This window comes from Hemiscyllium ocellatum, chromosome 5 (genome assembly GCF_020745735.1).
Source record: "Hemiscyllium ocellatum isolate sHemOce1 chromosome 5, sHemOce1.pat.X.cur, whole genome shotgun sequence".
In the NCBI taxonomy this organism is placed as follows: domain Eukaryota; kingdom Metazoa; phylum Chordata; class Chondrichthyes; order Orectolobiformes; family Hemiscylliidae; genus Hemiscyllium; species Hemiscyllium ocellatum.
The window spans coordinates 53,490,677-53,512,666 of NC_083405.1; the positions used below are offsets into that span (position 1 = coordinate 53,490,677).

Sequence of the window (21,990 nt, forward strand, 5' to 3'; positions counted from 1 at the left end):
ACACGGCCTTTGAATATATTCAATGACTCTGAGAGGGTCACTGAACAAACTGAGCTGTGGAGAGAATCTAGGAGAATTGTTTGAAAGTTCACATTTTACAACTAAGTTCTGGATGTCAAGACAACATTCTCATACTAGATGAAGGAGATTATTGCTCGTTATCAACCTCATTATCTACCTATCTTGTTTCATTATTATGTCCTCCCAGCCCCATGAGGAAATGAGATGCTGAGAATTTCCAACATTGAAGTCAGAACAAATACCTGCTGACTCCAGCTTACCACTCACTCTACTGACTGTCATCATAGATACCCCGCAACAACCCTCAGGGTGTATTCCATGGGCATCAATCACATGAATCCTTTTCCACTACATTGCCATCTGGCACCATTAACCTCTCAGAACTCTCATGGCTTGTCTCCGATTCTGCCTACAGGATGTGTTGGCACTATAAAGCTGCACTTTGGGACACACCGAAACGTGCAGTGAAATGTTGGTGTAAGGATACTTTGCACTCACGGCAGATACCCAGCACAAGGATTTGGTCGGGCTTTATCTCAGGATTGTTTGCTCCCTTAGTACTCATTCTGTTAGCATCAACCTGAATTACCACAATATCTTTGTCATGCCATGCTGTGCATTTAAGAGAGTTGTCATCTTAGCCAGAGTCTTATATAGCTCACAGTTCTGCCACAGCGACTTGTTCAGTGCTGACATGTAGCTCGGCTGTTTTCAGGCTTATGACCAGTGGCCAGTCCTGCTGTATAGTACAGTCTGACATCTACATTATGTGCCAGCTGCCCGTGTGCCACACACAAGGCATAACCTTTCAATGTCGAAAGTTTTGGTGCTGGAAAAGCACAGCAGCTAACGCCACATCCAAAGAGCAGGAGAATTGACGTTTCAGGTGTAAGTCTTTTATCAGGAGTGTGTGGAAAGGTTGGTGGCTGAGAGATAAACAGGAGGGTGAGGTGGGGGTAGGTAGCTGGGAAGGTGATAGGTAGATGCAGGTAGGGGGTGATAGTGATCCCCCTTGCAGAGGGAGGAGGAGAACTTCAAGATGGGCACCCTTGGAAGAGGCTTTATAGTAAGGTTGCAGCAACCAGGAGAAAGTGAGAACTGCAGATGCTAGAGGTCAGAGTCGAAATGTGTGTTGCTGGAAAAGCACAGCAGGTTAGGCAGCATCTGAGGAGCAGCAGAATTGACATTTCGGGCATAAGCCCTTCATCAGGAATGTGGCGGGATGAAGGAGGCTGAGCATCTAGCCATTTCTCAAAGTATGTGGGCAGTTGTCCTCTGTCGAGTGAAGAGGAGAGCTGTCAGTTGGAGAAATCCTGGTGCAGTCAGTCAAGAACAGAGTCCACACTCTATCCAGGGGCCCGGCCACCGTCAATCCTGTGGGTCCATCACATGCGGTCACAGAAATTGCATAGAATCAGTACGGGAACTGCAACAAATGTGGTCATTCATTGTCTAGGGCTATCTGTCAAAGTCAGCCAGCATTCAGTGTTGGGATTGTGCCACACTGTGGCAGCTGCCATAGGAACAGGTAATGGGAGGGTACATTCGTTACTGAGTGGTAGGGCAGCGGCAGAAGCAAGGAGTAAGGATGAAGGTGAGGGAGTAGGTGATACAGAATGGGAGGTTGTGGAAGATTATGGAGGTGGGCAGAGTTGGGAAGAAATGACCTTTACTGTAAGCTGCATTCACTACTATCACTTGCTGTTTGACAGAAATGATCCACGACTGGAAAATTCCTGGGACAGTGCTTAGTATGGACACAATCAATGTCAGTTTGATGGCGCAAAAGTGCAACATCCACTTGTACTAAATAAGAAACCTTTAAAGGAGCAAAGACACCAATCATAATGCAAAATGCAGCAACACTTCATTTGCAAACATATCTTGCTACGTGTGAAATTTAGATTAGATTAGATTCCTACAGTATGGAAACAGGCCCTTCGGCCCAACAGGTCCATACCAACCCTCCCAAGAGTAATCCACCCAAACCCATTCCCCTGTCCTATATTTACCCCTGACTAATGCATCTAACACTATAGGCAATTTAGCATGGCCAATTCATCTGGCCTGCACATCTTTGGATTGTGGAAGGAAACCAGAGCACCTGGAGGAAACCCACACAGACACAGGGAGAATGTGCAAACTCCACACAGACAGACAGTCACCCGAGGCAGGAATCAAACCTGGATCCCCTAGCGCTGTGAGGCAGCAGTGCTAACCACTGAGCCACCATGCCATCCAAGTTTAAATGTTAGTCAATTGCAATATTCACCATGTTACTGGCCATGTTGCAAGTTGCAGAGAGATTTCAATGAAGCATAAATTATCACCAACTTCAAAAGAGGTGACACTGCATGCAGCAACACAAGGTGCAAAGGGGCACAGAACTAGTTTCCTCATTTATTCTGTGAGCAATATGATACATGTTACTGTATGCAGTGATAATTTTTATGATTGATAAAGGGCTGACAAAGGAGCACATAGAACAATCCTAATATTTATTATGTGCTGATCACTCAACTGGTAGCATCTGTACTAAGTGGCTATCCCAGAGAGCCACGAGTACCTGATACATGCCCCTCGACTGGTAACTATATGTCTCAACTACATACGATTGAAACAGAGGGCTGTAGCACAACACTGCCAGAACTCATCAACAGGAAAGGGGCTCCATTCAGTAATGTCCATGTGATCTGTGATCACTATTACTACTTCTTGGGGGTGTGTGCACAATTGGAACAGGCAAAGAGAGGATGTGCTGGATGCTGAGCAAATGAGAGAAAGGGAGCAGTCTTCCAAGGAGGAAGATCAGGACACTGAGGGAGTGCAAGCTGTCCTTGCTCGTGACAGAGCTCAGCTGCATCAGGCATTACAAGTGAGATATGACCTAATTAACCTCTGGTTCCGGTCAATGAGAGTTGGGTGCAGCCAATTCTGCAAAGTACAGAGGAACCTCGATTATCCAAATATCAATTATCCGAATTTTGAGTTATCCAAAGAAACATTACATCAAAGAGGTGTTTCCAACAATGATGCTGCCGAAAACAGTCCTGGACATTGATGAGGGTCTAGGCACTGTCTCCAAATGACTGCCCGCTCTCTCTCTCCCCCACACTTCCCTTGGAGTTCTACACAGGGGTGTACTCTAAACCTCCCCCCTTCCCCAGATACTCTCTCCAACATTGTCCTCTGCGTGTGTGTGTGTGTGTGTCTGTGTGTCTGCATGTCTGTGTGCAAGCACGCTATTTTGAGATTCACCCCTCCAAAGGCAGCAGCAGTCTTATTGTTGGTGTCCAGTCCAGCTGCTGCAGGGGGAGATGGGACTGATAGGGTGGGGGAGGGGGGGTGCGTGTAGGAGCCGATTTGGTCAGAGGGTGGAGTTAGGGGGACAGATTGGGTGGGGGGGGGGGCGCTGTGTTGGACAGGGGAGTGGACGGTGGGTGGATTGGACAGGGCAGGGTTGGATGGGCTTGGGGAAGCGGGCGGGGTTGTGGGGAGCAGAATGGGGGCTCACATACGGTGTGCTGCTATCTCGTCCCCTGAACGGGGAGCAGACTAAGCAAGTGCTCTCTGTGTCAATCCCATTGAACTGATGGAAGGGTGGGGGGTGGAGGTGGTAGCAGAAGTCTTCAGCAATGTCCCAGGTCCCTTGCACACAAGTGTGTCTCTGCTCAGAAATAAACCTTGAGACAGGGAGAGGAAGCAAGGCAGGCAGAGCGAGGACAAATACAACTTTAGAAAACTCCAAGCCCAAGAGGAGAATCAATTAACCGAATAATCAATTATCCAAATGAAATAGTGCCCATCCATCTTGTTCGAAGATTCCTCTGTAGTTGTTGATCATCATGCAACATTTCATTTGTATCCCTGCGTGAGTCGGTCCTACATTGTATATAAGATGCTGGACTACAGTGGGCTTTGGATACAAAGTTGCAGTGACTTCAAGAGGGTGGTAGTAGAATGAAATGTAGCTAAGGACTGGTAAGATGTGGGACCTGGTAGTTAGACAGTGACTGGGGCAAGAAAGTGGAACTGTATGTGCAAGGAAATGTCAGCCATACCAGCTGTTTGACATGAGCAGCATACACTTGTGGCTGCTGTGCCATCACAATAGTGAAGGGCAACTTGGAGTGTTAACACTTATCTTGATGACAATGGCCTTTTAAATATGGTGTATGCACTATGGATACTAGTCTATCCTGGGATATTCAACTGAGGGCAAGTTCTTTCAACTAAAGCAAGTAGAATCAGACAAGCATCAGATGTGAGATGTCCTATAGGGCATTAAGGTTGTTAAGAAAATACGCTTGGGGCAATAAGAGAGAGAAATCTCCCTAAGCCTCACAAAGAGAGACCTTCCATGAAGTTTGACCACATGAAAACTTGGCCCAAAAGCGCTTTAGATTCAGTCATTCCCTCTAGGATAGAAAATTCCAAAGATTATTCACTGTCAGAAAATTACGTCTTCATCTCCATCTTAAATGGGAAGTAATTTTACACCTCCATACTAATTACAGATTAAGGTAATTACTACAGGCCACACTGTGCTAGCAAATAATTCCATGACAAATAATTTCCATAATCACGTTGAGAGTGAACAAAGTTAAAGATCCCATGAAATCACCATAAGCTCTTCATGCGAAACAGTGAAGCATGTTTCTGAGCTGTTTGTTTGAAATTCAAATTACCTGATACCATTACATGTACTGATCGGACTGCTATACACCACAGAATCGTTTAATTTCTGGAGAATTGAACAGTTGAACTGTAGTAAAAATACTGAAATAGTGCTCGCCCAGTCGCACTTTATTCTCACTACAGAATTATATGCTTAATAACAGTCCTTCTCTGGGTTTATTCAAATTATTTAAGTGGAAAAGCCTTTTTTCTTCCTCTTCAATGATATTCAAAGGTGAAAGCGAAAGAGAATGCAGACCATAAAGAACAATATTTAAAGATAAATTTACATCTCTAACTTCCTTCAGTTAAACTAGAGCTGGATTTTGTGTTAAACAGCACCTCCTGTAAAAGGCATAGAAATATAGTAATGGGATTAGTTTTCAGCTTGCTAATACCACCAGAAATCCTGAAAATGTGCATTCATCCATTAAGGACAACATTCAACCGCAAGTAATCGGAAGAAATCAAGATAGATTGAATCATTAGATTACTTATAATGTGGAAACAGGCCCTTCGGCCCAACAAGTCCACATCGACCCTCAGAAGAGCAACCCACCCAGACCCATTCCCCTACACTTAACCCTTCACCTAACACTATGTGGCCAATTAGCATGGCCAATTCACCTAATCTGCACATCTTTGTGACCGTGGGAGGAAACCGGTGCACCCAGAGGAAACGCACGCAGACACGGGGAGAATGTGCAAACTCCACACAGACAGTTGCCCAAGACGGGAATTGAACCTAGGTCTCAGGTGCTGTGAGGCAGCAGTGCTAACCAATGTGCCACCATGCCGCCCATATTCTGGGTAACTTCATTTCATCAACAACACCATAAGTCAGGAATTATGCTTTTCTTTGACCAATAATCAAAATCCAATGAATGTAAAAGAATCATGCTAGAATGTTTTTCAATGGTGTTAAACATACCTTACACTGAAATTATCACACTTGGCAATCCTCTTTGAAGACACGGGTTTCATGTTTCATAGTTTCCTACTGGATCCACATTTTAATTGAAATATGAATTTTCCAGCAATCCGATGTAATTTGAAAACTTCCCGATTGACTGATCTATAATCGAGTTTTCTATCTTACAATCCCTTGTGAAAGAGATCACTTTCCACAGATTTATATATAAAACTAAATGATTCAAAGGTCTATTGTTCTGCGGTCTCTGGTCTTTCTAACATCAAGCAGAAGGCAAAGGGCAAAGGCAGTATTAATAAAAAAATTTAATCGTGCCTCAAAATATCTAACTGGATGATTTACTTTTTTAAAAAGAAAAGTCTCAGCATAAACACAACAAGAAATTAGAACGAAGTGCTCTAATATCAAAGTTTTGATTTTCTATAAAAGACTGTACACTGTTGCCATAAATTTGTAAATTTTAAAATATTTTGTGACAACTAATAATGAGCATTAATCTTTCAAAAAGCTTTTGTGAGCACTGAAGTCCAGCTGTTTAGAGGATCCAAGATAGCTTTATGCAGTAATGCAGATTAATTTTTTGACATGTAAGCATTCATGAGTTCAAAGTTCATCCAGTTAAACACAATGACTCTCTCCACGAATTCTGCTCATACATATCAACTCAGTCCCTTCTCCAATATTAATCTAAATCAAAGTTCTTACAATATTACCAGTTAGTTTTGGTATTTGAATTGTGTTTTGGACCCCAAATTCCTTCCTTTGCAAAGATCACCTAAATTCAATCTGCAGCATCACCTTGTTATGAGCTCAATTTATCCATTCATTAAACTCTCATAAATGGCTATCCTACTTCCAGACTTGAGTACTCCAAGGCAATTTTGTTGGTCTTTCAGCCATCACATAAATTAATTTATGTTATCTGAAATTTTGTTGCCATATCATACTAATTGCCATTTGCCTATCTGTGTTCTCTGTGGTTTTAAACCGGAGTTGCTTGGAGACAGCACAAGATTGTCTTTGTGCCAGGCCGTTTGGAGTGATCTCCTTAAGGCCTATATGCCTGACCCCCTGCCCCATGTAAATTCTTTATTCCTTTGACTCTTATCCCTTGTGCATTCTCTCCTTCCTGTCCTCAGCCATTGGCAGTTGTTCCTTCAGCCAAGATTGCATCACTCTCTCAATTCTCTCCCTAAGTCTCTCTGCTTCCAAGATTTTTCATTCACTTTAACTTTTCAATACTTGTCCTGTGTGTTGACGTAAACTGGATCTTCACATGACATCTATGGCACTAATGGTTATGAATAATTGACATTCATTAATAGGTCACATGATATGTAAATGACCATGCTTTTGTTATTTTTGTAAAACTTGTAGGCAAATATTACTTACATTCAACATTACTGGAGGGTTATGTGCCAGGAGCAGGCAGGTGAGACTTGTTTGGGATTATGTTCGGCATGGACTGCTTGGATCGAAGGGTCTGTTTCTGTGTTTTATGACTCTATGACTTTGACTCTATGTGATGAGTGACAAGCCATGGAGATCAGTGTACAAGTTCAAATATTTACAGTATATACTTAAATGAAAGGATCAAATAAATGGTTAATATTGGATGATGATACAAAGGTATGCAATTAAATTCTGAAAAGGGAATAAGAAATCTGCAGGGGGTATGGATAAGTTAAAGGAAGGGAATCAAGAACTGGCAGATGGAATATAATGTGGGCTGTGTGAACTTACATACTTTAGCAAAGAGAAGAGAGAAGCAGTGTATTATGTCAATTGCAAAACACTGTTGTGCAGAGGAATCTGAGTATCCTGGTCCATGAATCATAACAAGTTAGTATCAGGGTACATCTAATGATTAGGAAGGCAATTGCAATGTTGGAAATTATTGCAAGAAGGAGAGGAATGCAAGTAGGAAGTCTTGTGGCACGGTGGCTCAGTGGTTAGCACTGCTACTTCACAGCTCCAGGGTCCCAGGTTCGACTCCATTCCTCGAGCGACTGTCTGTGTGGAGCTTGCACATTCTCCCCGTGTCTGCATGGGTTTCCTCTGGGTGCTCCGGTTTCCTCCCGCAGTCCAAAGATGGGCAGGTTAGGTGAATTGGCAATGCTAAATTGCCCATTGCATTAGGTGCATTAGTCAGAGGAAAATGGAACTGGGTGGGTTACTCTTTGGAGGGTTGGTGTGGCCTTGTTGGGCCGAAGGACCTGTTTCCACACATAGGGAATCTTGCTATTACAACCACTAATTTTGCACTACTGGAGTGTATTGTGTGCTATTGCTATTAAGAGTCACATATTTCTAAACAGTGTCATGGTAATGTCATTGGGCTGGTAATCCAGAGATTCAGGTTAATGATCTGGAGACAATGGGTTCAAATCAGCATAGTGACATTTGATCTCTATTTGGAATTAAAAGCTAGTCTAATGGCAACAATTCGACCATAGTCAACTGTTGTAGAAATCCAGTTGGTTCCCTAATCTCCTTTTGGGATGGTAATTTGCCATCTTTACCTGGCATCTGTTCTCCAGACCCTCAACAATGGAGATGACTTCAAATATCTTCTGAAATGGCCTAGAGAGCCAATCAGTTCAACCAGGGATGGACAGCAAATGTTGACTCTGCAAGCAATGCCCATAATACAAGAATTTTCAATGGAGAATGCAATAACTTTAGGGGTAATTTATTTATTCTACTTGTGAGAATCAACATTTATAATATAACGTGTGCAGTATTCAGTATGATAACTTTCTCAATCTTGATTTGGAGATGCCGGTGTTGGATTGGGGTGTACAAAGTTACAAATCACATAACACCAGGTTACAGTCCAACAGGTTTAATTGGAAGCACACTAGCTTTTGGAGCACCGCTCCTTCATCAGCGTGTCAGAGTGTGGATACAGATACCACCATTACGCATGGGGACAGCTCTCACCATGTACATGGCAGGTACTCACGCGACTCAACCAACGTTGTCTCATACACTGCAGGCAAGGATGCCCTGAAGCATGGTACATTGGTGAAACATAGCAAAGGCTACAGCAACGTATGAATGGCTACCACACAACAATCAACAGACAGGAGTGTTCCCTCCCAGTTGGAGAACACTTCAGTGGTCCAGGACATTCGACCTCGGACCTTCAGGTGACCATCCTCCAAGGCAGACTTCGGGACAGGGCAGCAGTGAAAAGTGGTCGAGCAGAGGCTGTTAGCTAAGTTCGGTACCCATAGGGAGAGCCTCAACCGGGACCTTGGGTTCATGTCATGCTACAGGTGACCATCATTGCACTGTACACACACACACAGACACTCCTACACGTGCGCGCGCACGCACACACACACACACAGGCACTCCTATACAGGGACACGCACACAGACACATACACACACCCTCTCGCAGACTTAAGACAGTTTACATTCACACACACATATACACACTCTCTCACAGACACTCACAACCCACCACCCTAGAAACACACACTCCTACAGACACACACACTCCCACACGCATCCTCTCACAGGCTTAGACACTTTACACTCTCTCACACACATACACACTCTCTCACAGACACTCACAACCCCCACCCCAGACACACACACACTCCTACAGACACACACACTCACACATGCACCCTCTCACATACTTAGACCACTTTACAGTAACACACACACATATACACTCTCTCTCACAGACACTCACAAATCCCCACCTCATTCACACACACACATACATATATGTTTGTGGGGTAAATTTGTACTTGCAGAGTTACATTGTACTTCGCTCAAAAGTTGCATGATTAAGACTGTAACTCACTTTTTAGATTAAAACCAGTCTAAACATTATGGCACAGACAGAGAACACAGGGGGCTAACACCTTCAACATGTCAACATCTTATTTGCGCTGACACCAATTGTTACAGTTAACCTGAGAATGTAACTTTTAAAAAAGTTTTGTAATTTACATATGAAAGAAGTGAAACTATCATGGTCATTACAACTGATGAAAGACTTAACAATCAAGGTATTTTTCAATGTATAATTTCAGTTACATTACACTGTAAACTTTTGCTATAAATTCTGTGTCTTACAATTGTATACTCCACAACCACCCGATGAAGGAGCTAGTGCTTCCAATTAAACCTGTTGGACTATAACCTGGTGTTGTGTGATTTTTAACTTTCTCAATCTTGAAATACTACAGGTACACAATCTTTTATCTAAAACCCTTGAGGCCAGCTGGTTTTTGGAATTCAGAATTTTTTAGATTTCAGAATAAGTGACAGTTTAACAGTGAAATTTTTTAAAAAAGTCTTACCTAATAGCAGTTGCGCCTGTGAGTACTATGACTTCTGAGACAGAATTGATGCCTGACAATGCCGGGTCATGTCAACACATCACATCTGAGTGACATGGGTCGAGTGGGTGTGGACTTGGGTTTACTGTTTGCACGCCAAACAATCTTATTATGGAGAAAAAAAACTTCAGATTTGGGGGTTTTTCAGATTTCAGGATTTTGGATAAATGATCATGTACCTGCACCCCTATCGGAATGAATGGCATTTTTATTAGGCCAGACAGCTCACTGAAATGGTATCAAACCTTTGCTAAAGTATAGCAAAATAATCCTCAAACCCCACTGTCTTGTATCTGCTTGCTTCAAGCAGTTAATCAACACTCTCAATCAATTCTCTCAATAAAGGTGTACAATTGTTTCTGTTCTAGTTTTTTTTCCTGTGGCATGTTTCAGTAATCTATTCCAGACAGCAATTTTTCAAAACCTATTTCCTCAGCTTCAATTCTAACAGTCAGTTTGTGGAACCTCATCATTGACTGTTCAACCAAATAGGTCTTTCCTTTTAACCCAACCCACATCTGCATCAAAGTCTCCCGAGTCATCTCTGCTGTTCCTGCACCTCAGGTGGCACATGCAAATAGAATGAGTATAAACTCCTGTCTTGGAAAGATATAACGTTTCATTCTAATATTTAAATCAGGCTTTTGAGAAGTTGATTTAAATTCAAGTGTCCAGTTAAGTTTCTCAGATCCAGGAAACCTGGCAGACTTTCACAGCACTGGAATACCTACCTTTATCAGTTAAGGCATCAAATACAGTAGCTCAAAGGTTGTTATGTATAACATCGTTAGATCTTGGCTGGAGAGTGGTGTGCAGTTCTGGTCACGACACTGTGGGAAGGTGGCGATTATACAGAGAGGGTGCAGAAGAGATTCACCATGATCTTGCCTGGATCGCAGCAATTCAGTTATAAAGAGAGATTAGATACGTTGGGATGGTTTTCCTTGAAGAAGGGAAACTGATTGAGGTGTATAAATTTCTGAGGGGCATAGTCAAGGTAGATATGGAGAAACGTTTCCCCTCAGTGGAAGGACTTATTAAGAACTAAGAGCAGGAATAGATCAAATGGCCCTTCAAGTCCACCCTGCCATTCAATAAGATCATGGCTGATCTTTTTGTGGCCAAAGTTCCTCTTACTTGCCCTCTCAGAATAACCCTTAATTCCTTTACTGTTCAAAACTTATCTATCTTAGCTTTAAGAACATTTACTGAAGAAGTCTAATCTACTTCACTGGGGCAGGGAATTCCATAAATTCGCAATCTTCTGGGTGAAGAAATTCCTTCTTAATTCAGTCCTAAATCTGCTCCTGTTAATTTTGAGGCTATGCCCTCTTGTCCTAGTTTCACCTGCCAGTGGAAACATCCTCTCTACTTCTATCCTATCTATTCCGTTCATAATTTTATATGTTTCTATAATATTCAAGGAAATCAATTTAAGCTAAGGATCAGAAAGTTTAGAGGGCATTTGAGGGAAAATGTTTTCACCAATAGGATTGTGGATATTTAGAACTCAATGTTTGAAAGGGTGGTCACTATCTATACACTATTTAGATAAGCACATAAAATGCCACAGCATACAATACTACAGGCTAAGTGCTGGAAAATGGGATTAGAATAGATGAATATTTAACGAATGATGCACTCATGATTAGCTGTAAGTCCCATTCTGCCTCAAGTAAATCTCAAGCAAATAACTGTGGTCCTTGTTGCTATGCTCCAATGAACCATGATATTTACTGTTTGCTTGGTCTTTTTCAGTCTGCACAGTAGTTAAGTAGATTTTCAAGGCTGGTTAATAGGCAGGGAATATAATTTTAAGAAATGATAGTGAAATCCTGTAATTAAAATCAGCAAAATCTCTGTATCTACATATTCTCACCAAACCACCCTCCCATCCCCTCTGCCACCATCTTCCTGTGTACACTTATTCTGATTTTCATAAATCCTGGGACCAAAATGTGTGTCTGCTTCTCTAATGGTGAGCCCATTTGCTTCATTAAGGACCTTTAGGGAAGGAAATCTGCCTTCCTTACCTGGTCTGGCCTACATGTGATTCCAAGCCTACAGCAATATTGGCAATTAGAGATGGCCAATAAATGTTGGTCCAGTTAGTATTGTCCACATTCAATGAATAAAGAAAGCTCCAGCCATTCATCCAGTATATATTTGTAAACAGAAAACATTTTGTCACAGAAATTTACAAAATAATGATCTATTCTACTAAAGATAACAGAAGACCATAAGATACAGGAACAAAAATAGGTTATTCAGACCATCGAGTCTTCCACTATTCAGTGAGATTATGGCTGATCCAGCTACCTTCCATTTCACTTTGCTGCCTTTACCCATACCTCTCAATTACCTTACTGATTAAAAATCTGTGTATCTCAGACCAGATTGGGATCTGAACTCATACTTGCAAAGCACAATGGATTAGCAGTTCATTCCTCCCCTTGGCCACATCGCACCTAAAATGCCTGTTTGAATGTATCATGACACAGGTGCATCTTGAGCCCAGATAGTCAGGTCCAGACAAAAGGAAAATACTGTTGACTGGAAATCTGAAACAAACAGAGAATGCTGGAGAAACTCAGCAAATAGGGCCGCATCTATATAAAGAGACACTAAGTGGATGTTTGCGTATGAGATGGCTTTTTTTCATCTAAGGCTGCACAGATATCCCCAATCCTAATGGATCGCAATGTTTACATAAGTCCAAAAGACCAGGCTTAATAATTTACAGCCATCTGCAGCCAGAAGTGTTGAATGAATAATCCATTTTAGCCTCTTTTGAATTCCTCTGCATTACAGATATCAGTCTTCAGCCAAATTAATTCACTCACAGGATATCAAGAGAAGGCGGAAGGGCACTGAACACTGCAAAGGCTTCAGGCCTTGTCAAAACTCAGGCAATAGTACTAAAGACTTGAGCTCCAGAGCTGCCATTCCCCTAGCCAAGTTGTTACAGTACAGCTATAACACTGGCATCTATCCAACAATGTGGAACATTTCCCAGGCACGTCCCACACACCAGAAGCAAGACAAATCTAACCAGGCCATTGACCATCCCATCAGTCTATTCCTGATCATCAGTCAAGTGATAGAAGGGTTCATCAATGTGCTATAAAGTGGCACTTGCACAGGAATAACCTCCTCACTAATGCTCAGTTTGGGTTTCACAAGAGCCACTTGGTTCCTGACCTCATTACTCCCTCGATTCAAGCATTGACAATAGAGCTCAATTCCAGAGGTGAGAGGAGCATGATTGCACCTTACATCAAGGCAGCATTTGACTTGCATAACTTCAAGGAGCCCTAACAAAATGTCCCCTAAATGGAATTGCAGGAAAACTCTCCATTGGTTGGAATCATTCTGGAGTAGGTGCTGGAAAAGCACAGCAGTTCAGGCAGCATCCGAGGAGCAGAAAAATCCGATGTTTCGGGCAAAAGCCCTTCATCAGGAATATAGGCAGAGTGCCTGAAGGGTGGAGAGATAAATGAGAGGAGGGTGGGGGAGGGGAGAAAGTAGCATAGAGTACAATAGGTGAGTGGGGGTGGGGATGAAGGCGATAGGTCAGGGAGGAGGGTGGGGGAAGGTAGCAAAAAGTACAATGAGTGGATAAGTGGAAAATAAGAAGGGCAGGTAGGACAGGTCATGGGGATGGTGCTAAGCTGGAAGTTTGGAACTGGGGTGAGGTGGGGGAAGGGAAAATGAGGAAACCGTTGAAGTCTATATTGATGCCCTGGGGGTGAAGTGTTCCGAGGCGGAAGATGAGGTGTTCTTCCTCCAGGCATTGGGTGGTGAGGGAGCGGCGGTGAAGGAGGCCCAGGACCTCCATGTCCTCGGCTGAGTGGGAGGGGGAGTTGAAATGTTGGGCCACAGGGCATTGTGGTTGATTGGTGCGGGTGTCCCAGAGATGTTCCCTAAACCGCTCTGCTAGGAGGCATCCAGTCTCCCCAATGTAGAGGAGACCGCATCAGGAGCAACGGATACAATAAATAATATTGGTGGATGTGCAGGTAAAATGGATGTGGAAGGCTCCTTTAGGGCTTTGGATGGAGGTGAGGGAGGAGGTGTGGGCGCAGGTTTTGCAATTCCTACGGTGGCATGGGAAGATGCCAGGACGGGAGGGTAGGTTGTTGGGGGGGGGGGGGGGGGGGGGGGGGGGGCGTGGACCTGACCAAGTAGTCACGGAGGGAATGGTCTTTGCGAAAGGCAGAAAGGGGTGGGGAGGGAAACATATCCATGGTGGGGTCCGCGGTGGAAAAGTCAGCGGATGATTTGGTTTAAGCGAAGATTGGTAGGGTGGAAGGTGAGCACCAGGGGTGTTCTGTCCTTGTTATGGTTGGAGCAGTGGGGTCTAAGGGCGGAGGTGCAGGATACGGATGAGATGCGTTGGAGGGCATCTTTAACCATGTGGGAAGTGAAATTGCAGTCTCTAAAGATGGAGGCCATCTGGTGTGTTTTGTGATGGAACTGGTCCTCCTGGAAGCAGATATGATGGAGGCAGAGGAATTGGGAATACGGGATGGCATTTTCGCAGGAGATAGGGTGGGAAGAGGTGTAATCCAGGTAGCTGTGGGAGTCGGTGAGTTTGTAAAAAATGTCAGTGTCAAGTCAGTCGTCATTAATGGAGATGGAGAGGTCCAGGAAGGGGAGGGAGGTGTCAGAGATGGTCCAGGTAAATTTAAGGTCAGGGTGGAATGTGTTAGTGAAGTTGATGAATTGCTCAACCTCTTCGCAGGAGCACGAGGTGGTGCCAATGCAGTCATCAATGTAGCAGAGGAAGAGGTGGGGAGTGGTGCCGGTGTAACTACGAAAGATGGACTGTTCTATATAGCCAACAAAGAGACAGGCATAGCTGAGGCCCATACGGGTATCCATGGGCTACCTCTTTGGTCTGGAGGAAGTGGGAGGATTCGAAGGAGAAATTGTTACGGGTGAGGACCAGTTCAGCCAAACAAGTGAGTGTCGGTGGAAGGGTGTACTGTTGGAGATGTCGGGAGAGGAAGAAATGGAGGGTTTGGAGGCCCTGGTCATGGCGGATGGAGGTGGAGAGGGATTGGATATCCATGGTGAAGATGAGGCTTTGGGGCCAGGGAAACGGAAGTCTTGGAGGAGGTGGAGGGCATAGGTGGTGTCTCGAACGTATGTGGGGAGTTTCTGGACTAGGGGGGAATAGAAAAGTGTCAAGGCAGGTAGAGATGAGTTCAGTGGGGCAGGAGCATGCTGAGACAATGGCTCTGGCCCGAAACGTCAAATTTCCTGTTCCTTGGATGCTGCCTAACCTGCTGTGCTTTAACCAGCAACACATTTTCAGCTCTGATCTCCAGCATCTGCAGACCTCACTTGTTACTCTGAGACAATAGGTCAGCCAGGGTGGTCAGGCTTGTGGATCTTGGGAAGGAGGTAGAACCGGGCAGTGCGAGGTTCCTGGACTGTGAGGTTAGAAGCTGTGGGTGGGAGATCTCCTGAGGTGATGAGGTTCTATATGGTCTGGGAGATGATGGTTTGGTGATGGGGGGGGTGGGGTCATGGTCAAGGGGGTGGTAGGAGGTGTCCTCAAATTGGCAGTTTAGAGGTCAGTGGTTGGAATCATACCTAGCACATAGGAAGATGGTTGAAGATGCTGGTGGTCAGTTATCTCAGCTTCAGGACATCTTTAGTGGAGCTCCTCAGTGTACTGCCCTTGGCCCAACCATCTTTAGCTGCTTCATCAATAATATTTCCTCCTTTGTAAGATCAGAAGTGTGGATGTTTGTTAATGATTTAACAGAAACTTCAAATACTAATGCAGTCCATGAACATATGCAGCAAAACCTGGACTACATCCATGCTTCGGCTACTGAGTAATAATATTTGCACCACTCATGCGATGCCCATATCGCTTGATCAAATACAAAAAGAAAAAGGCCAATCAATGTAATTTATGTGTTGGGGATACTGCCAGAGGCTTATCTGAGGCTTCTTTAATAAGGGCAGAGTGAAAAAGTGATGCATTGTTCTTGTGTAAAACAATTGGAGAACTGATTTCAGTTGTGGGCACCACATTTTAGGGGTGGTCTGAAGACACTAGACAGAATGCAAAAAATATTCAGAAGTATTGTTCCCGGGATGAGGGGAATCTCAATGCAATAGATACGTTGAAGAATTTGGGCCCTGTTTTCATGACATTCCAGAGGGATATGTATTGCACTCTGAAAAGGAAAAACATGCAGCACTATGGGGAGAAGGCATGGAGGTGGTAGAAGGTGAAATGCTCCAATGGAGAATGGCAAAGACATAATGGACTAAATAACCTCCTCCTGTGCTGTAACAATTTTCAGATTCTAAAAATGCTGCCATGATCTGATCTTAGAGATTCATATTCTGTAGTCTGGCATTTTCTTTTCCCCCAAATAGATCAATTAACAGTTTGTTTTCCATCTCAGATCCACTTAGAAATTCAACCACAGGTTTCCTTGCAGAATCTTATTGAGAATGGAATCTCCGTTCCTCTGTGCAAACAATATTTTGCATATGCCCAGTTGTGGTTCTCTAGTGTGTATGGAAAAATATTGCTATACTAGCAACCTCGTGGGGTAGCTAATTTACTGGTAAGAAACTGTAAAGAATCAGCAAGCATATATGCTTTTGTTGTTACCAAATTTTCCAAAATCTGCACATCAAATAAAGAATTTGAACTTGCGTATTGCTGAGAAGAAAACAGCTCCACAAAAAGATGAAAAACCTCATGGAGCCATAGAGCCATGCAGCATGGAAACAGACCCATCAGTCCAACCAGTCCTTGCCAATCATAATCCCAAACTATACTAATCCCACTTGCCTGTGCTTGACCCACATCCCTCCAAACCTTTCCTATTCATGTGCTTATCCAAATATCTCTTAAATGTTGTAACTGATCTTCCATCCACCATTTCCTCTGACAATTCATTCCACACATGAACCACTCTCTTTGTAAAAAAAGCTGCCTCTCATAACTTTTTTAAAAATTTTTCTCTCACCTTAAAAATATGCCTCCTTGACTTGAAATCTCCCACCCTCAAGGAAAGACACCAGCCATTCACCTTATACATACCCCTCATTATTTTTTATATCTCTATAAGGTCACCTCTCAAATTCCTACACTCCAGTGAAAAATGTTGCAGCCTATTCAGCCTCTCCTTACAATTCAAACCCTCCATTCCCAGCAACATTCTGGAAAATCTCATCTGAACCCTCTCCAGCTTAATAATATCCTTATAACACAGAGACTAGACTGGACACAGTACTCCAGAAGGGACTTCACCAATGTCCTGTACAACCACAACATAACATTTGTTTGTCTCCACAGTTTGTGAAAGGATGTTTAAGTCTCTGTTTCAAAGTTCTGAAAATCCATTGATTAAATAAATAAATCACAAATGGTTTAGATCATTTTTAAAAGAACACAAGAATTAAAGGAATAAGTACGTACGTCATTTCCTCAAAGACCTTCACCTTTTCACATCCCTCTGGTGGTTCTCGTTTGAACATGTAACTGTTGTTTGGTTTGGGTGATGAAGCATACTTGGGGAGTGGAGAGTTACTCCTACTGTCTGTAAATGCAAAGGAAGACAATATTGAAGATCCTCAAATAGTATAGGAACAAACTGGTCAGGGTATAGATAGTCTGAAAATTAAATGCACAGTGGGCTTTAGTCCTTGGATTAAAGCTTTGCTTTATCAAATTATTATAGGACAAGATATTATCCAGTCTGAAATCCACTCGAAACTGAGGGACACATGGGTACAAAGGAACATGTTAAAGAAACTCAAAATATATACCAAGAATAGTCATTCATCCTGCCACAGAAAGTATAGCAACTGATCACATATTCTCTGTTTTAATAGATGAAAACATGTTTTAATATAAGAAAAGTGCAGAAATTCAGATAAACATTCCTCAACATGAGAACAGGTCATTAACAGATAATATTAATGCCTGCCAATATTTTTAATGGATATTAACTCCTCTGAAAACATTAACTTTGGATGACCATAATAAAATGATTGTATTTTTATTTCCCAAGAAAACTAGACATCAATTTGCTTTTATACTAAACATCTTGCTTCAATCCTTCAATAGCTCAACAGGCTTTACAATGCTTCCTTTAACAATCTTCTAGGATTAACTTCAGCACAATGTAACATAATTGATACAAAAAAATCAACAATGGAACAAAAAAAAACCCAGCATGCACAACTAAGACTGCTAAGGTAGCTGAAGCAGTGAACGCACAAGACACCCATATACACAGCAATGGTTCTCATTCTTTTCTTGACTGCGGAACAGTGATGTTTTTCACCTTCGCAGGATCTATTCTCAAAGATCTTTCCCAACTGTGTTCTCAGTTGCATGATCCTTAATTACAAATCAACCAACAATGCTTGTCTTCATTCACTGCTATAAGAGCTATAAATTCAGGTGATAAATAAACATATCAACGAGATATGTTATGAACTTGAGCATGAAAGTGCAACTTGAATCCAGATAATGAAGTATTTACAACATTCTCACGTCCAACTGTACAAGTAAATCATTCATTTCTGAAATATGTTCATTTATTAGTTTCTCCACAAGTACAGACTAGTTTGGCCACACAGCTTTGTTGCCATATTATAATTTGCATAACGCTGTACATTTCCCCAATGTTGCTGATGATTTTGGCTTCAATGTCACTTAAATATTTATCAGTGCAATCTTCAACCTCAAAGATCATTTGAAAGAAAACAGTTTGGATGAACAGTTAGCCTGTTTTTAACCGCTATCTTTCTGGACACCACATAAGCTTTCTTTTCAATATTCTCCAAGTCCAGCCAAATATGCAGTTTGATTATTTTTCAGCCCTCTGTACTACACTGTCCCACTTACATGTGCAAGCACGATTTCAATAATCACATTGTGGAGAATGCTGTAGTTTCATCCAGTGCATAATTTTCAAACTAAAATTAACGTAAACAAGTAAGCACCACGCATTGAAACATCCTAAAAGTCACGTTCACCTACAAATTGACAGCCTCAAATTACAATTTTACTTCTATGATCCAAAACGTCATTAATGTTAGTCTCAAAGCTCTTCACTGTGTCTTAAGACCATAAAAGATATATGATTAGAATTATGTCTTTTGGCTTATCAAGTCTGGTCCAATCATGGCTGATGTGTTTTTCAACACCATTTCCTGTCTTCTCTTTGTAAACTTTGAACGTGTAACCAAGTCATCTTTCTTTTATAGTACACTTTTATGACACAGAGAGATTAGATCAGATGAGTGAAACTTTAGTCAAAGAGACAGGTATGAAATAATGTTGGAGGCGCATGTGCAAGATAATTTAGAGCTTGAGACAAAGGTAACTGAATCCCTAAAGATCATATATCTTTTATGGTCTTAAGACACAGCGAAGAGTTTTGAGACATTTAACTAACATTGGAGTGGCAATTTAAGTGAATGTCATTATTATTGATGTTTTGGATCATAGAAGTAAAATTGTAATTTGATGCTGTCATTTTGTAAGCCAACGTGACTTTTAGGATGTTTCAATGTGTGGTGCTTAATCGTTTACATTAGTTTTAGTTGAAACTTATGCACTGGATGAAACTACAGCATTCTCCACAATGTGATTATTAAAATCGTGCTTGCACATGTAAGTGGGACAGTGTAATACAGAGGACTGGAAATTATTTATTAGAGCGATAAGGAGGGTCAAGACTTTGTAGATGTAGAATCCCTAAAGTGTGGAAGTAGGTCATTGAGGTTACCATTGACCAGTCCTATTCATACAATAGCTGCAAGAGGTGAAAGGCTTGGAATTCTGTTGTAAAACACTCAGCAAATAACTCTCACAACTGAGCCAAGACCTTCTCAGCTTCAAATAACCCCTTCAGGGTTCTCACCAGATATTTCTGGTTTGAATTTTCAAATTAAAAGAATTACACTGAGTTAAATCTATTTCCTAACTTTTCTAATGTTGTACCACTTTTTAAGAAAGATGGGAGAGAGAAAGCAGGAAATTATAGATCAGTTAGTCTGACCTCAGTGGTGAAAGATGCTGGAGTCTATTATTAAGGATGAAATTACGACACAGCTGGATAGTAGTAACAGGATAGGTCGGAGTCAGCATGGATTTATGAAGGGGAAATCATGCTTGACTAATCTTCTGGAATTTTTTGAGGATGCAACTCTGAAGACAGACGAGGGAGATCCAGTAGATGTAGTGTACCTGGACTTTCAAAAAGCTTTTGATAAATTCCCACATAGGAGGTTAGTGAGCAAAATTAGGGCGCATGGTATTGGGGTCAAAGTACTAACTTGGATTGAAAGTTGGTTGGTTGATAGGAAACAAAGAGTAGTGATAAACGGCTCCATTTCGGAATGGCAGACAGTGACCAGTGGGGTACTGCAGGGATCAGTGTTGGGACCGCAGCTTTTTACAATACATGTTAATGATATAGAAGATGGTATTAGTAATAACATTAAGAAATTTGCTGATGATACTAAGCTGGGTGGCAGGGTGAAATGTGAGGAGGATGTTAGGAGATTACAGGGTGACCTGGACTGGTTAGGTGAGTGGTCTGATGCATGGCAGATGCAGTTTAATGTGGATAAATGTATGGTTATCCACTTTGGTGGCAAGAACAGGAAGGCAGATTACTACCTAAATGGAATCAATTTAGGTAAAGGGGCAGTACAAAGAGATCTGGGTGTTCTTGTACACCACTCAATGAAGGTAAACATGCAGGTACAGCAGGTAGTGAAGAAGGCTAATAGCATGCTAGCCTTCATAACAAGGGGGATTGAGTATAGAAGCAAAGAGGTTCTTCTGCAGCTGTACAGGGCCCTGGTGAGACCACACCTGGAGTACTGTGTGCAGTTCTGGTCTCCAAATTTGAGGAAAGACATTCTGGCTATTGAGGGAGTGCAGCGTAGGTTCACGAGGTCAATTCCTGGAATGGTGGAACTACCTTATGCTGAAAGACTGGAGCGACTGGGCTTGTATACCCTTGAGTTTAGAAGACGGAGAGGGGATATGATTGAGATATATAAGATTATTCAAGGATCGATCACTCTGGAGGCAGGAAACATGTTTCCGCTGATGGGTGAGTGCTGAACCAGAGGACACAACTTAAAAATTCGGGGTAGACCATTTAGGACAGAGATGAGGAGAAACTTCTTCACCCAGAGAGTGGTGGCTGTGTGGAATGCTCTGCCCCAGAGAGTAGTGGAGGCCCAGTCTCTGGATTCGTTTAAGAAAGAGTTGGATAGAGCTCTCAAGGATAGCGGAATCAAGGGTTATGGAGATAAGGCAGGAACAGGATACTAATTAAGGATGATCGGCCATGATCATATTGAACGGTGTTGCAGGCTTGAAGGGCAGAATGGCCTACTCCTGCACCTAATGTCTATTGTCCATTATCTAATCGAACTCATTTCTCTAGGAGAAACTGTTCCATACATACATTGGATTTTAACCAGGGTGCTTGTGAACTGAAGCAAAAAGCTTTCCAAGCTATGGCTTTTTATTTGTGAAGCAAAGAGCCTGATCCTTTGAAGTGAAAACAACTAATGATTTTTGATATTTTTTCTGTCTGTTCATAAAACTCCCTTAGAGGAAACAAATTCCTATTACCACTCTCTGAAATCTCTCATTCCACCAAAAACAGTCTCCTGACATACTGACACATTCTGATTAATGACTTGCAGTTGAAAGAACTTTTACAAATTAATTGGTTTATTGTTAGTAACATCAACATATTACATAAACAGATATCTAGTCTGCATCTAAACAACACTGAAGATCATATCACAACTTCACATAATTACTGACATTGCAACCCTGTTACATCCTTGATGTATAAACGTACATGCAAGAATCACTAATGGGGAAAATCAGTTTATGTGAAACAAACATGCATTGACAGAATGACCAGATTATTCTACATCAGGGAAGAGGAGGATGAGACAATCATATTGAATATTT

At 42.2% G+C, this 21,990-nt stretch overlaps 1 protein-coding gene across 2 annotated transcripts in view; it reads right to left on the minus strand.

Annotated features, from left to right (window-relative positions):
• Positions 1 to 21,990, minus strand: part of LOC132816031 (glucocorticoid-induced transcript 1 protein-like) — a 229,094-nt gene that overhangs the window by 2,034 nt on the left and 205,070 nt on the right. For both annotated transcript variants that reach the window (XM_060825444.1, XM_060825443.1), the window contains one exon: positions 17,449 to 17,569. In XM_060825444.1, the coding sequence (XP_060681427.1) occupies positions 17,449 to 17,569 (121 nt within the window). The remainder of the gene's footprint in view (positions 1 to 17,448; positions 17,570 to 21,990) is intronic.